Source organism: Pygocentrus nattereri, chromosome 17 (assembly GCF_015220715.1).
Source record: "Pygocentrus nattereri isolate fPygNat1 chromosome 17, fPygNat1.pri, whole genome shotgun sequence".
Lineage (NCBI taxonomy): Eukaryota > Metazoa > Chordata > Actinopteri > Characiformes > Serrasalmidae > Pygocentrus > Pygocentrus nattereri.
The window spans coordinates 5284795-5300819 of NC_051227.1; the positions used below are offsets into that span (position 1 = coordinate 5284795).

The following is a 16025-nucleotide window of genomic DNA, read 5'->3' on the forward strand; positions in this document are numbered from 1 at the left end:
AGCTCACAATTGGCTACTCAGTGTGTAAAATTAAAACACAACCAATTTTTTTTTCCAGAAATAAATGGCTAATGATGGCATTTACAGAACCTGTTAACACACATTCTATCTAAAACAGTAACAGCTCACTGCAGGTTGATGCTTTTTCAGGACTTTATTTATCAGTAATGATCACTACAGTTTTTCTGATTGACTTCAACACATTTAACTAAATAAGTGTAAAGTGTAAATGGTCTAAGTGTAAATGCTCTAAGTGTAAAGTGTAAATGCTCTTAGTGTAAATATCTGTTGAGTTTCAGGGTTTAAGCACAGTAGGAGACGTTAATCATCCTCTCCAGATTATACGTTTATATCGATACACTGTTCAGCTACTTCGCCTAAACGGATGCAAGCATGACACTCATAAGGGTCACTGTCAGAGCTACGGGACAGAGGGCTACGGGAACGGTCACGATCATGGGAATGGCCAGGCTGAGGGGAACGGTCACGATCACGGGAATGGCCGGGCATAGGGGAATGGTCAGGTTTATGGACAGGATAACAACGATAGAGCGGCACTTCGTTTATTTTTTTTAGGTATTCCTTTAGATCATAGTTAGTCCTATCACGCTTAAATATCCGGTTGTAGACAAAAGCTTTTGGTCCTTGGTGCCCAGTAAAAATATAAAGTGCATCGAGAATGTTACTATCTCCTTCCTCGTATAAGCAGGTACCGATACAGGGGGAGTTGTAGGTGTAGAAGATCACACAGCCGTCTTTGTTTTTGTTCAGGAGGTTCTTCATGGGGGAGTGTTCTGGATCTGGTTCCCTGAGGAGAAGGTACTCTGAGTGGAAGAACCCTTTTTTGTTGCCTGATTTTCGCGACGCACCAATCAGCTCCTTTCCTTGATACAGCTTGTTAACACCGTTCATGTCCCTTTTCGCAGCATCTGGTTTGTCATTTTTAAGGAAACTGCCGTCATCGAGATTAGAGCCTGCACTGCAGTAACGAGCTGGGACATTGATGGCCACTGCAAACTGATCTCCTTGCTTTGGACAGTACCTAAACACACAAAGAACTGCTCAAGCACAAGAGCTCAATGAGTTTTTATTGCATATTAACATATATTTTTGTGTAACTAACATGCCACTGCTGTCGGAATATCTCCAAAATTACAGGAGAAGGAAAAACATGCTTTACTTTCAATGTAAGTCAAAGGAACCAGAGTTTTTTCCAAGTAATTTTGGGTGTTTATTATGGTCCATTCATCATGAAATTAACAGAATGTTAAGAATATCAGGCATTTTCAAATTGTCAAAAACTGATAATTGACAAAAATTGAGATACACTGTTTTGTTCCAATAACAGTGACATGATTAATTTGGCAAGTTATTTAAGTTGTCTGTTTTCAGCAGGTTATTAGCAGGTGGTGGTAAGTGTCGTCTTACTCTTTCTGAAGTTTACTGATGATGCGAGCCAGAGCATTCTGGTCCACATCTACAGTTTCGGTTCCTCTCAGACAGAGAGAGAGAGAACAGAGCAGGACTGCACTGAGAGTTCCACTGAGAACCTGCAGAGATCAGTAACACACTAAATAAGTATGCTCCAAGTGTTAGAAGCTGCAGTCACACTTCAGGTCTGCCATTAATGTCACCTTGTTAAATGAGCATGACCGAGGCTGGACCGGAAGCTGGCTAACTCAACAGCTATTAACAGTAAAATACAAAGGTAAGCATAGTCATACCAGATAAGTTTATACTAACCACAGCACAGTTCTGCACACTGATATAGTCACAGCATAAAAATATTATGAATTATTTAACAGTGCATTCGCTTACCCAAACTCCACATTAAAAACGCTGATTCACATGTCAAAGTTCAACAAAGCTGAACTCAACATGACTTTTCATGTATCCATGCTATAGGTCTGACACGGAAAACCCCTCATTGCTGCAAATTCCATTGAAATGAATGTACTTTCGCTCCCAGAACTAAACAGAGAAGCTGTATTATGGTGAGTAACATCGTGGCTGTGATTCGGCCGTGTCATCACAGCCGGGATGTTATACACCATAGCATGCAATACCTAGTGTTCTGTTACTTTTATACAACTACTCAGCTAAATGTGCTGTAATATTGGCCACAAAAAGTAGTCCCCTTTTGCATTACATATAGAGCCATAAGACTGTATGAATATCAGGTTGAGCTCAGTTTTTTCAGCGTTTTCCAGGTGGAGGTGAATGTGATCTTGCTCCAGTCAGTCTGTCTTCCAGCAAGCATTTGTTTGTTGAACTGTTGCTTTCTGGCCAATTTCAGTTTGTTTAGTTGTTCTGAAAAAGCTTAGGATCAACAACACAACAACACGTTGTTCCCCCAGGGATGCCGAACCTTTTGCATACGACTGCAGATGACTTCTGTGAGACCATATTCAAGCTGGTCAGATTTTGAACAGAATCTGAAGAGTGGAGTGACCACAGGTCCCAATCAAATTCCGAACCTGTTGTTGGTCCTAAGCGCGATTTTCGGGAACAACTAAACAAACTGAAATCGGCCAGAAAGCAACAGTTCAGCAAACAAATGCTTGCTGGAAGACAGACTGATCGGAGCAAGATCACATTCACCTCCACCCTGAAAACGCTAAAAAAACTGAGTTCAACCTGATATTCATACCAAGGGAACTACTTTTTGTGGCAGATAGATCTGACGATATTAAAGCACATTTGATGGAATATTCGGGGCTTCTTTGCTTTGCTTTGTTCTACGTTTAGCAGAGTAGTTGTGTAAAAGTAGCAGAACACTGGATATTGCATGTTATGGTGTATAACATCTGGCTGTAATGACGTGACCACAGCCATGATGTTACTCACCATAACACAGCACCTCTCATGCTCTAATCTGATCAAATAGTTTAAACTTTGTCACCCTACAATGAGAAAAATGATTAAGTGATATGATTATATTACTGATTAATAAAGCGAGTGGATACTTACCATGTTGTTATGCTGTAGCTGCTGCGTAGCAGGCTTTTTCTGAAGCAAGCACATGCAGTATTTATAAACACTCCCTGGTCAGGAAAAAAAAGTACAGTTATAGATTATGCAATAATTTTCAGTACATGCACAAAACACTTTCTGTTCTCCTTTCCAGAAAAAACTGCAGTTGCAACAGGGTATTGTGTCACTGTCATGTCATTTGCTGAGCTGCAAAATCCTACTGCGCTCAACATAATATTTTTCATCTTATTTAATGTACATACGCCGAGTGGTCATTTAATTAAATTTACATCCTTGTTTCTATGCTCATTGTCCATTTTATCAGCTCCACGTACTGTATGGCTTTACGTTGTAGTTCTACAGTTACAGACTGTAGTCCATCTGTTCCTCCGATACTCTGTTACCCTGTTCTTCAGTGGTCAGGACCCCCATGGACCCTCACAGAGCAGGTACTATTTGGGTGGTGGGTCATTCTCAGCACATGGTGGTGGTGTGTTAGTGTGTGTTGTGCTGGTGTTACCCAATTATTCAGTATCTACTATAAAAGAATTATTCATCTACTATGAATTATTCAGTTACTACTTAGACTCGTTTAGTATCTAATATCTAATATAAATTATTGAGTGTCTACTATGAGTCATTAGTTTCTGCAATTATTTATTCAGCATCTCCTATGAATTATTCAACGTCTACTATGAATTATTCAATATCTATTAGGAATTATTCAGCGTCTACTATGAATTATTCAGTATCTATAAGGAATTATTCTGCATCTACTATGAATTATTCAGTAACTACTATGAATTATTCATTATCTACTATCAATCATGCCTAGTGCATTCTATGATTTAGTGATTGAGTACTGTGCATTATTCAGTATCTACTATAAATTATTCAGTAACTACTATAAATTGTTCAGTATCTTCTATTAGTATCTGTGTACTAAGAACCATTCAGTAATTACTATAAAACTATTGTGTACATTTAGTAGGTAGGAGAAAAGTGGACCCACATACAGACTTTTAGAGTTAAACCCTATCAAACCAAACATCTCGCTGGTGATCCATTTGTGGTGTTTGAAGTTTTCCACGTTAACTAATTAAAAGTTTCTTCAGAGTAGTTGGTGAGTGTTCATTCACATATTAAAGTAAATACACGGGTAGTACTGTGAGAGTGGATGAAATGGCAGAAATAGGCCCTTTCTTGCCTTAAATGTGAAGGGTTAAGGGGTTAAGGAGAAATGTGAATATAAGATTCCTGAGAATTTCTAACTTTGCAACAGAAAAACAGTGAGTTCTCAGAACTGTTGTGAAAACTGTACCCATATACAGCATAAAACTGAAAAAGAGAAGCTGACAAATTGATTGCATTATGACCAGATGCACTGATAACACAACTCTGTTCACCAGAAACACATATTACTTATCTAAAGTGTGTAATGTAACAAAGCGTGGGTATTATCCCAGAACGGCAAAGTAAAACTCTGTTTCTGAAGCTAGTTATAGGAAAAGATCTCCTGGAGATAGAAATCAGCAAAGATCAACAGCAGTTATTACTGTAATGCTGTTCTTCTGCAACTCGTAACAGTGTTGAGTTCGACAGGGCATCAAATAACAACAGACATTACAGAGAAACCTTCAGTCTGAACGGAACTGACAGAACTGAAGTGTCACATGTAGTAAATGCAGTGTTAAACGGAAAGAGGCAAAACTACATTTCACAAACACTCAAAGGACCATTTGCCTGCTTAAATGGTTCTTCAGATTGATGGAGAATGTTCTGTATGTGGTTCTATGAGAATGCTTTTGAACTGTACACTGATAACAAGCTGGAATCTCTCTCCTCTTTAGCCCAGCAAACATGCCGCCCATGATTTCCAAAAACAATTTACAATTTTGATTTTTTGGATCACAGGACACTTTTTCACTTGGCCTCTGTCTTTAATGAGCTCCGGCCCAGAGAAGGTGGCAGTGTTTCTGGATCCTGCTTATATTTGGTTTCTTCTTTGTGTTTTAGAGCTTTAACTTGCAGTGATGAACTGTTTTCACAGACAATGGTTTTCAGAAGTGTTTCTGAAACTATGCAGTGATTTCCACTACAGAATCATGACTGGTTTTAATGCAGTGCTGCCTGAGGGCCCAAAGATCATGGCCAGCTAATACTGGTTTTTGGTTTTGTACCTGGCATACAGAGATTTCTCCAGATTCTCTGAATCTTTTAATGATATTATGTGCTGTAGATGATGAAAAGCAGAAGTTCTTTGCTGTTTTACGTTGAGAATTGTTGAACTTTTTGATCATGTAGTCTTTCACAGAGTGGTGATCCTCTCCTCATCTTCACCTCTGAAAGACTCTCGGACTCTCTTTTATACCCAATCATGTCACTGACCTGTTGCCAATTAACCACCCTGTGTTTTTTTTTTTTTTTTACAATTTGTCAGTTTCAACGTTTGATATGTTGTCTTTATACTATTTTCAATTAAATACAGAGTTTAAAGGTTTGCACAGAACCATATACAACACCTTCTCCATCAATCTGAAGAACCAATTCACTTTAGGTCTTTGAATCACTTTCTTTACTAAAGAACCCTTGAAGAACTGTCTTTTTAAAGAGTGTAGCAATAGCTTCAATTCAGCTTTTGATATCTACTAATCTAGTTAAACTTTTAGTTTAGATCTGTTCTGATTGGCTGGCCTGTACTGCCTCTCATTCAAAATGGAGCCCAGGCTGAAACACTCTTCATAACTTCAGTTTCAATGGGCGGGGCTTAACTGCTGTAGGTTAAGTAGGTAGATGTGTGTAAATGTGTTGTTTTCATCGTGCCACAAAAGCAGTTAATTCTAAACAGGCTTCAGTTCCATGTATGGACTGGAGAGTGAATGGTACATTCTGAAACTTTATAAAACTCTTTTCTTTCAAAAAAGAGGAAAATTAGTTTTTCCCACAATCTATGCCCTTTAAAATAAACAAGTAAGCCTTTGACAGTGAGCCTTTGACAGATGATTTTTTTAGGCAAGGTAAGTTTATTTATATAGCAATTCAATGATCTTGACACAAATTAAAAACAAAAGGAACATCAAAAGAAAAAATAAGTGTTTAAGAATGAGTTTGAAAGCCATCGATGCCACAGTCATCTGTCAGTGGAAGCATCCGAGTTGGTCCTTAAGAAAAACCAGTATAAAAAGTGGCCTTGTAGCTGAAGGTTGAGTTCTTTAAATTTTCTACAGCGTTCTCTGAGACAGACAGTGAAAACCGCTACATTGTGTCTTCCTGCAGAGCAATTATGCGTTAATCCACAAGGTGGCGACAGACAAAACCATTTCCTCACAGCACTGGGTGCGCTGTAGGCCTTTTACTGGATGATTTGCACTTTTTTGCTTTAGGGAGAAGCTGCACAAATACAGCATGTGTTCAGTTCGGTTGCAGGAGAGAGCCTAATGTCCTTTTGGCCTAAATTACTGATAACGCTGTTTCTGTGTTTGCATCTTGGTTAGACTAAAACCCCAATGCGAATGAAAGTGCTTAAGCTATACATTAAACAGCAGGTGATCCTCTCTGATTTTATTTGATTCATTCTCTGACCTGATTTTAAACTGGTTATAGTGTTTACTATTAATAAAAACAGTGAAAAGCAATTAATTTAATTGTTTCTTGCGACAAACTGTTGTCTGGACCCTTCCAAGCCAGCAGACTTTTGATTAAACAAATTTAATGCAGCACTTGTGCAATCACTGTGTTATATAACTCGATTTTTGCCCGTCTTTATTGTTCTGTATCATTGGGGAACATTTCATGAAGAAGGGACCTACAGTAATGCTCCATAATCGCTAGGAATAATACGTATTTACATTCACTTAAAAAGTTACAAACATTTTGGCTTTCTAGGTTGGAGATACATGTTTTTCTTTGGACATCATATAATTTGCCTTTATTTGCTTACTTGTTAACTAACCAACTAACTAAATTAACCATTTCCTAAAGTACACTGGCCTTTACAGGCAGGTACCCTCTCACTAAGAAGGAATGAAATTGCCACAATTGCTCTCGTCACTTTCATTGAACCCTCAAGACTCCATCTCAGTGCCTTTAGTCAGGGAACATAACTGAACCACAAATTTTTCACCTGGAGAAACTGATTTAAGCTTCACAATCAGACCTTAAAACCACTGTGGAACCTCTGAGGGAACATTTACACTGTTTGTACCTTGACAATCGAAACATGTACCTGCACAGAACCTTCATCTCTAACAGTGTAGAGCTGCTTTTCGGTCTGCGCTGTGTTGGAAGAGGAAGAGAGCTGGTGTTTACATATGAAACTATGAGGCTGATTATGTCACTGAAGGTGGACCGGTCAGGCGGGTTTTCAGGTTTCTGTTGAGGCTTCTCATCCCGCAGTGCTCAGGAAAGTGTTTCATGCAAAACTTTTCTGCTCTAGTGTCGCCACAGCCATTCTAATATAACGTGAAAACAGGGCAGCTGAGCTCTGGGGCTGTGTTGTTTTACACAGGGTTTCTTTAACTCCTTAAAATTATAGAGTTATTACTGTAATTCTGCCACAATATTAACCTCTTATGCTCCAGGGTATATTTTGGTTTGTCCATCTGAATTTACATGACCAAATCGTTAGGCAAATTATTCAGTACCTGCATGAAATTAATGCAAATTTTTATTTTATTTATTTATTTATTTAGTAAAATCCCCCCTCAAATAACAGAACGTGTGTTTTATGATCTACACATATCACTATATGCTTACAGTTTACTGCTGAAAGCCAAAAATCTCAGACGCTCTTTGTGTTATTTTATAAAAGTAATGTTTACAGAGCAGATCACTGAAGAGACGCCGCCTGTTTATTAAGATTAAGATACCCTTATTAGGGGATCCTGGGGATCGAACCGGCGACCTTCCAGTCACGAGGCTGGTTCCCTAATCTCCAGCCCACAACTGCCCCAGATATATAGTTTCTATCCCAGATTTGGGGAAAAAACGGGTCGAGTTCAGCTTCTTTCATTATAAGGATTTAAAATGACATCACCATCTATTAGACTGGAGACGTTACAGCCTCATACGACGCCCAGCTTCTGAATGCAGCTCATGAAATGTGACAGTTATGACGAATATGATGAAGCGCATTTTGGAACCACCGGTGGTTCCAAGGAGCTGAAGAGGCTACAGTACAATGTTATGATCCCTCTATTTATACATAGTTACGTAAAGAACATATACTTTTGATCAACATTCTGCATCAACTTCAAGTCTGCACTTCTGACCTCTGTTTTTTAGTCAAAGAAATGATAGAAATCAACTCAAATCATATCGTAATATGTTCTCTCCTACTTACAAACACAAGCATGGTATGGTTTTAAAGTTTCCATAATCTTTCAGCTTCTTTCCAACAAACTACCAACCAGAAGTAATTCAAATAAAATTACAGCCTGATTTTGTTATTGCTGGCCTGCTGCCACTTCTTAAGTCTTTCTTGTTTTTACCAGTTTTCACTCTCGCTGTATCTGCACTCAGATCTCATTATTTCTGAACGGCATTCCCTGAATACTTTTTTGCTTTTCAGGAGGTGCATTAGGAGAGGCCACCGAAATGTACTGTTTCATGAAACTCTATCTTCGAAAACCGAATAAAACTGGATTCTCGGTACTAAAATACTGTTAAAACCTCAAATGCAATGCATCGCTGTGGTTTATACTTTAGAAGAGGTTTAGAAAAGCCTACAGGTGTCACACAGATGCAGAGCTTCATTGATCTATGCTAATTATTTAATAACTAATATATACAACCAACATAAACTGCTTCCATGCTTTTTCTAGCAAGGACAAAATAAGAAAAGCCATGTTACAAATTCCATGTTAGCAGTTCTTTGGACCAGCTACCAAAGCACAGTGCTAGCGAGCCTAAACTGCCTTTTATTTAGAGCGTTTTTCTGAGAAATGTATTGACAGTGGAGCCCAATGTAGTGCTGTGTTCTCCAGTCAGTCACTTCTGAGGTCAAATTCAGAATGTAAACAGTTTGCAACCTAAATTCTTTGCTATTTGTATTGATAGCTAGCTAAATTAGCACGCTAGTGACAGCAAACCAAGCTGCTAGCAGACTTCTAATGCTAATCAGAAACTTGTGATGTTTCACAGATTAGCAGAATAAATCATCTCTACTTTCCAAACTCCGGTTACAGTTTTAAGCTACTTATGAAGTCTTTTAAACTGCTGCTGAGAAAAAGCAGCGTCCATGTAGGCAATTAGCTTGTTAGCTGGATCCGTTTAGCTGGGTAATTTGTGAGCTATTTAAAGCTAACCAAGCTGTTAGCAAGGACGGTAACAGCTTGCTGTGTTTTCATCAGCTTACAAATGAGTTTGGCTTATAGTGCCAATCAAGGAAACTAGATTAGGTCCTTTATCTTGCTTAGCAAATGATCTAGCTAGCCTTCATCTCCTGAGGTCAGAAAGCTAAGGGTTAGCTTTATTATTAGCCGCTACGTTGTTGAGGTAGTTCACAACCTCTTTGCCTCAGCCTCTTTAGAGTGCAACTGAATTGTGTCATTAGCTGATTCTGAAGGCTGAATCGGGTGTCACAGTAGAGGAAACATGAAACATGATGCCGCCATAAAGACGACATAAAATTATTGTGCTAAGGCTGATGGTGGCATCAGGCTTCATGGTGGTTGTATGTGAGCCAGAATTAGACTGTTTTGTTACATTGAACCTCAGAATCTCCCACTGTATTCATATCAACTGCTGCATGTCCAACCAGTTTGCACAGACAGGAGACTTCAGTCCATTTGGTTGTGTTTTTCTCAAGGGCCCACTCTTATTAAACCAGACAGAGGAGGGGTTCGAGCAAGCCAGTGTTAAGAAGAGCCTTTTTTCACTTTCAACAAAAATCAAACCACCTTGGGAGCCACAGCATTTTATGTCCATTTTACCATCTTGGCTGTAAATATGTCTCAGTATGCACTCATTTCCTAAAATAGGCTGAAAAATATTCTATAAACGAAAACGCACCTTGGGAGCCACAGCATTTTATGTCCATTTTACCATCTTGGCTGTAAATATGTCTCAGTATGCACTCATTTCCTAAAATAGGCTGAAAAATATTCTATAAACGAAAACGCAGACTTACTTTGCTCTGCTTTAAGCTTCAGCTCAGCTATAGCTGCTTTTCTCGCATCTCCGGCAGGAAACTTTTTCACAAAAGTGGAACAGTTTCTCGTAAAATGTCTCTCAACCTTCGACTTTTATGAGGCTGAAGTCGCTTCTCAATCGCCGGCTTCTTGTTTGAAATTTCCCGTTCTACCTTAAATGGGGCCTGAAGAGCCTGAATGTAACTGCTGCACCATTTAAGGTGGAACGGGAAAGCTGGCGAATGAGAAACTGACTTCAGCTTCATGACTTTTTAGTGTTTGTCAGTTTCTCATTGCAGATCAAACGTATCAGGAAACCAGCTGGAGAGATTATTAATGCAAATAAGTCCATCCATCTCCAAATTATCCATCTTTATCTCAAATCTTTGTCTTTACAGTATCATTAATTACTAGCTGGGTGAGACTGTTGTCTGTGTCGCTGACCAGCAGTCTGAGCTGATCTTCAGGGTTTTTTTATTTATTTTTCATTTATTTAGAAAATGTATTCATTTCATTTTAAACAATCGTGAAAATAATCACAAATGAAATGAAAGGCAGCAGAAAGAAGAAAAAAATCTTATGAAATCTTCCCCTTTTTTCCCTGAAATTATTTCAAACATTAATAATTTATAGAAGACAAACTAAACAAAAACATCAAATCATTCTCGTACAACAGTTCACAAAAATACACATTATACTATTTCATATTTTTTAAATAAACCAACTTTTATCATCCTTTTAAACACATGCATTGATCTAGCATTTTTAACTTCACTCTCCAGGTTATTCCATAACCTATTCCATAACCTTGTTCCTTGAATTGAAGTGCACCGCTCTTTCAAACTGGTTCGAATTTAGGCTATACAAACATCTCTATCCCCTTAAGATTATAGCAGCTCTTTCTCTTAACAAAATTGAATTGAATGTTTGAAGGTAATGTGTTTTTATGAGCCTTATACATTAACAATAAAATATTAAAGTCAACTAAATCATAGAATTTCAATAATTTCAACTGATAAAACAGTGTATTTGATGGATGTGTATAATGTTTTCTTGTGATAATTCTTACAGCTCTTTTCTGTAGAACAAAAATAAAATTTGTAATGGTTTTGCACGCATTCTCCCAGATTTCAATACAGTAAATCAGGTGCGGAACAATTATTGCATTATACAACATATACAGAGCTTTGTCATTAAATAACTCCCTTACTTTGTACAACACCACAATGGATTTAGCGATTTTTATTCTTAAATCATTTATGTGGGGTTTCCATGTCAGCTTTTCATCAATGATGACACCCAAAAATTTCACCTCACTGACTCTGCTAATCTCAACATCCTCTACTCTGAATGGAACATTGATCATTTTGGTGCATCTGTTACTAAATATCATATAATTTGTTTTATCCAAATTTAATGATAATTTATTACATTTAAACCAAGCTTGTATTTTCACAAATTCTGTCTGTATCATATCCAACATCTGTTCAATATCTTTACCCAAACAAAGAAATGTGGTATCGTCAGCAAATAAAATACATTTAAAGAATCCTGAGACATGTACCAAGTCATTTACATATAAAATAAATAACTTTGGACCAAGTACAGAACCCTGAGGAACTCCACATATAATCTTAAAAAGATCGGATCGTACGTCATTTATTTGTACAAATTGTTTTCTGTTTTTTAGATACCCACTGCAGTGCTGTTCCTCTAATGCCATATTTATTCAGCTTTTCGAGAAGAATACTGTGGTCAATAGTGTCAAATGCTTTCTTTAAATCAACATAAATGCTAACACAATACTGGTTTTGTCAACCGCAATTGTTATCTGTTCCATCAATTCTATGAGAGCCATTGATGTTGAACTATTTGACCTAAACCCGTACTGACTACTACTTAATATATGTTGTTTATGAATTGATCTAATCTGTTTACAAATAATTTCTCTAAAATTTTTGAAAACTGTGGCAACAAGGATATTGGTCTATAATTTTTAAAGACACATTTGTCACCATTTTTATAAAGAGGAACTACCTTAGCTATTTTCATATTATCTTTCATATTATTCATATTATTATTATTATATATTATATTCATATTATTTTCATTATCGAGAAATATTCCAGTTGAAAAAGACAAATTACATATATATGTAAACGGCTCAATAACACACCAATTATATCCTTCACGAGCATCATATCCATGTTTACCCAATCTTTTGATCTTTTATCTGCAAATTTTTTAACAATACTCAGTATTTCTTCTTTATCAGTTTCACCAAGAAAGATGCTGTTGATGCAACCCATGACAGTATGATTTATATTGTTATCCGCTTTTGGTATTTTATCTGCAAGACTTGGGCCAACATTCACATAATATTGATTGAATTCGTTTACAATTTCACTTTGATCCAATATTTCTTTGTCTTCTTTTACAAAATACTGTGGAGTATCTGAAGATGTTTTATGATTTTTCAGAACACTATTCATTACTCCCCATGTTGCTTTCATATCACCCTTACTTTTATTTAATAAGTCACTATAATATTCCTTCTTATGCTTTCTTATAATCCATACCAACTTGTTTTTATACTTCTTATATCTCTCTTCTGCTTCGTTTGTTCTCAATTTCAAGAAACATGAATACAAATAATTCTTTTTTTTTACAGGCATTCCTTAACCCATTCGTCATCCATGGCTTGTCAAGTATTTTTGCATACAATTTTTGTTTCCAAAGTATTCATACACATCGTATGCTCTATTTACATCATCAACATACACTTCCTTCCAGTTTTGTTTTCTTAAATCGAGGTATTTATCATTTTTTTATTTAAAAAAATAAAAGCAGCTTTTTTACTGCACTGATTATTTTTTTACAAATTGTAAACACTGGCAAATGATCACTTATGTCAGTTATCAAAATCCCACTCAACACCTCTTCATTTCTTACATTTGTAAAGATATTATCAATCACTGTATTACTGTGGGTTGTAATTCTTGTTGGTTTGGTTATTAAAGGATAAAGACTTAAGCTATACATTGTATTAATAAATGTACTAATATTATTTAAATCGGTTTGACTTCCCAAATCAATGTTCAAATCTCCACACAGAAAAACTTTTGCTTTGTTACAATTACATTCCAAGACCTCAGTGATTTTTTTCTGTAAATAAGTCAATATTTGAACCTGGTGACCAGTACACACAACTAATTATTATATTTTTAGTATTTTCATTTAATATATCAACAGTAATGATTTCCATTACGCCATCAACAGTTATTGACATTTTTTTGACATAAAGTTATTGACATAAAGGGTGAATGAGCAGTTCAACATTAACTCCAGAATTTAAGACCATCTGTTGTTAAATTGTGTTGAACGATCAGCAGAGCTTTATTTTACTGTAAAGGAGGATAATTTTATTATTACCTACAAATCTATTTCTGCTGTGGAGCCACAACAGAGCAGTAAAAGGGCTGCATGTTGCTGATGCTCCTAAGCTAGAGAAAACACTTACAGTTAGGGGCAAGGAACCCCTAATATATGCTGGTAACAAAATCATGCTGTAATTTTAGATGAACTATTTCTGACTCATAGCTCATTGAAATCAGTGTAGAAATTGTGTAGACAGTGCATATTCCAAACTTTCAGTCCATACCACAGAAAATTTTATATTTCATTATTAGTCAAACTTTAGGAGAACTTACTATTGTGTGTTTTTGCAGACAGAACAGAAAATCGTTTACATTTTTGTCATTTAAATTTTTTTTTCTACATAAAAATAAACAGAAAGGGTCTGAATCACAAACTTGAACCTGTCCATACACAAAAGTACTTAATTACATAACTGTGTGATTTAGAAGCAAAATGACAACTTCTAAAAGTTATATATTCACTCTCAAGTACCAAGAAGTTCTTTCTTTTTGCCATTTAAGGTCAATACATTAAATCCATTCTTAAGATTTTTATTTTTATTTTTATTCCATTTTGAATGAGGAAACACATAAATAGGAATATCCATCACACCTCAGTTGCCTTTTAAATCAAAGATCAATAATAAGCATTCCCATAATGTAATTGCAATTATCACAGTGCATCCAACAGTAAAGACAGTATGATGCTTCTTTTATACAGTTATAGGTAACACGGTAGTTCAGAAAGCTTTAACTGCACCTCCTGATTCATTTTGCTGACCAATGTGGACGTGCATGCTGATCAACTACTCTAGGGGATTCATATGTTAATGTTTAATGTTAGTTTACTGTTTTATGTGGAGACATCAGTATCCAAGATGCATTCTCCAACACAAGCCAAACTTTGACCGGCCACTTTGACTGGCTTCTGAAACATTACTGCAGATGAATCTGTGGGAATTTTTGGATCTACATTTTTAAATGCTGAACACCAGAGCCAGACGGAGGTACAAATGTTGTAAGCAATAAGATGAGTTTAAGGGGCTAAATCATTTTCCACACACAAACTTCCACACTAAACTTGCTCATCCATGTCTTTATGGACCTTGCTTTGTGCACTGGTGCGCAGTCATGTTGGAACAGGAAGGGGCTCATCCCCAAACTGTTCCCACAAAGTTGGAGCATAAAATTGTCCAAAATCTCTTGGTGCTGAAGCTTTAAGAGTTCCTTTCACTGGAGCTAAGGGGCCGAGCCCAACTCCTGAAAAACAACCCCACACCATAATCCCCCCTCCACCAAACTTTACACTTGGCACAATGCAGTCAAGCACCGTTCTCCAGGCAACTGCCAAACTCAGACAGAGAAGCGTGATTGGTCACTCCAGAGAACACGTCTCCACTGCTCTAGAGTCCAGTGGTGGCGCTTTACACCACTGCATTCCACGCTTTGCATTGTGCTTGGTGATGTAAGGCTTGGATGCAGCTGCTCGGCCATGGAAACCCATTCCATGAAGCTCTCTACGCTGTTCTTGAGCTGATCTGAAGGCCACATGAAGTTTGGAGGTCTGTAGTGATTGACTCTGCAGAAAGTTGGTGACCTCTGTGCACTATGCACCTCAGCATCCGCTGAACCCGCTCTGTCATTTTACATGGCCGACCACTTCGTGACTGAGTTGCTGTCGTTCCCAATCGCTTCCACTTTCATATAATCCCACTGACAGTTGACTGTGGAATATTTAGTAGTGAGGAAATTGCACAACTGGACTTGTTGCACAGGTGGCGTCCGATCACGGTACCACGCTGGAATTCACTGAGCTCCTGAGAGCGACCCATTCTTTCACTAATGTCTGTAGAAGCAGTCTGCAGGCCTAGGGGCTCGGCTTTATACACCTGTGGCCATGGAAGTGACTGGAGGACTTGAATTCAATGATTTGGATGGGTGAGTGAAGACTTTTGGCAGTATAGTGTATATAAATATACATGTGGATTTTTCCCAATTTTTTCCCAAAGTTCTAGTCGTATCCACTAGTTAGGACACCCCAATCCCACGATACAACCGGTGAAGGCTAGCACAGAAGACCTGTGAAGCTCCACCACATCTTTTTGAACTCCCGCTCACACAACATCACAGAGGAGAACGCTGACCGCCAGATCTAATCGCATCAGCTAATAGACGTCTGTGCTGACTAGAATCGCACCTAGTAAATTTTACATTTTGTAAAATTTAGTCCTTTCTGACTGACTGTTGTCAGCTGTCTAACTTCTCAAGCTGACATAAACAGCAGCAACTCACAGTTCTAAACAATATAACTATAGTGGCACTGGGGGCGGAGCTACCTAGACTCCTTGCAGTTTTAGTTTCAGTAATTTAACTATTTTTCACCTGTTCTTCTCATTTTTTTGGTGTTCAGAGACACCAGTTCAGCCTGTATTGGTGTCATATAGATTATGAGGTGACTCCCACTGGGGTTGCAGGTTTTGCCCTACAGATAGCATGAATGCTTCAA

At 37.5% G+C, this 16025-nt stretch overlaps 1 protein-coding gene across 1 annotated transcript in view; it reads right to left on the reverse strand.

Moving 5' to 3' along the window:
- Window positions 1–135: 135 nt before the first annotated feature.
- The window catches only part of LOC108410424, a 34168-nt gene continuing 18278 nt past the window's right edge, over window positions 136–16025 (reverse strand). Inside the window, exons 2-4 of the mRNA XM_017681490.2 lie at window positions 2971–3044; window positions 1429–1550; window positions 136–1042 (exon numbers count right to left, since the gene is read on the reverse strand). Of these exons, the coding sequence (XP_017536979.2) occupies window positions 340–1042; window positions 1429–1550; window positions 2971–3024 (879 nt within the window). The 5' untranslated portion in view covers window positions 3025–3044 and the 3' untranslated portion in view covers window positions 136–339. The remainder of the gene's footprint in view (window positions 1043–1428; window positions 1551–2970; window positions 3045–16025) is intronic.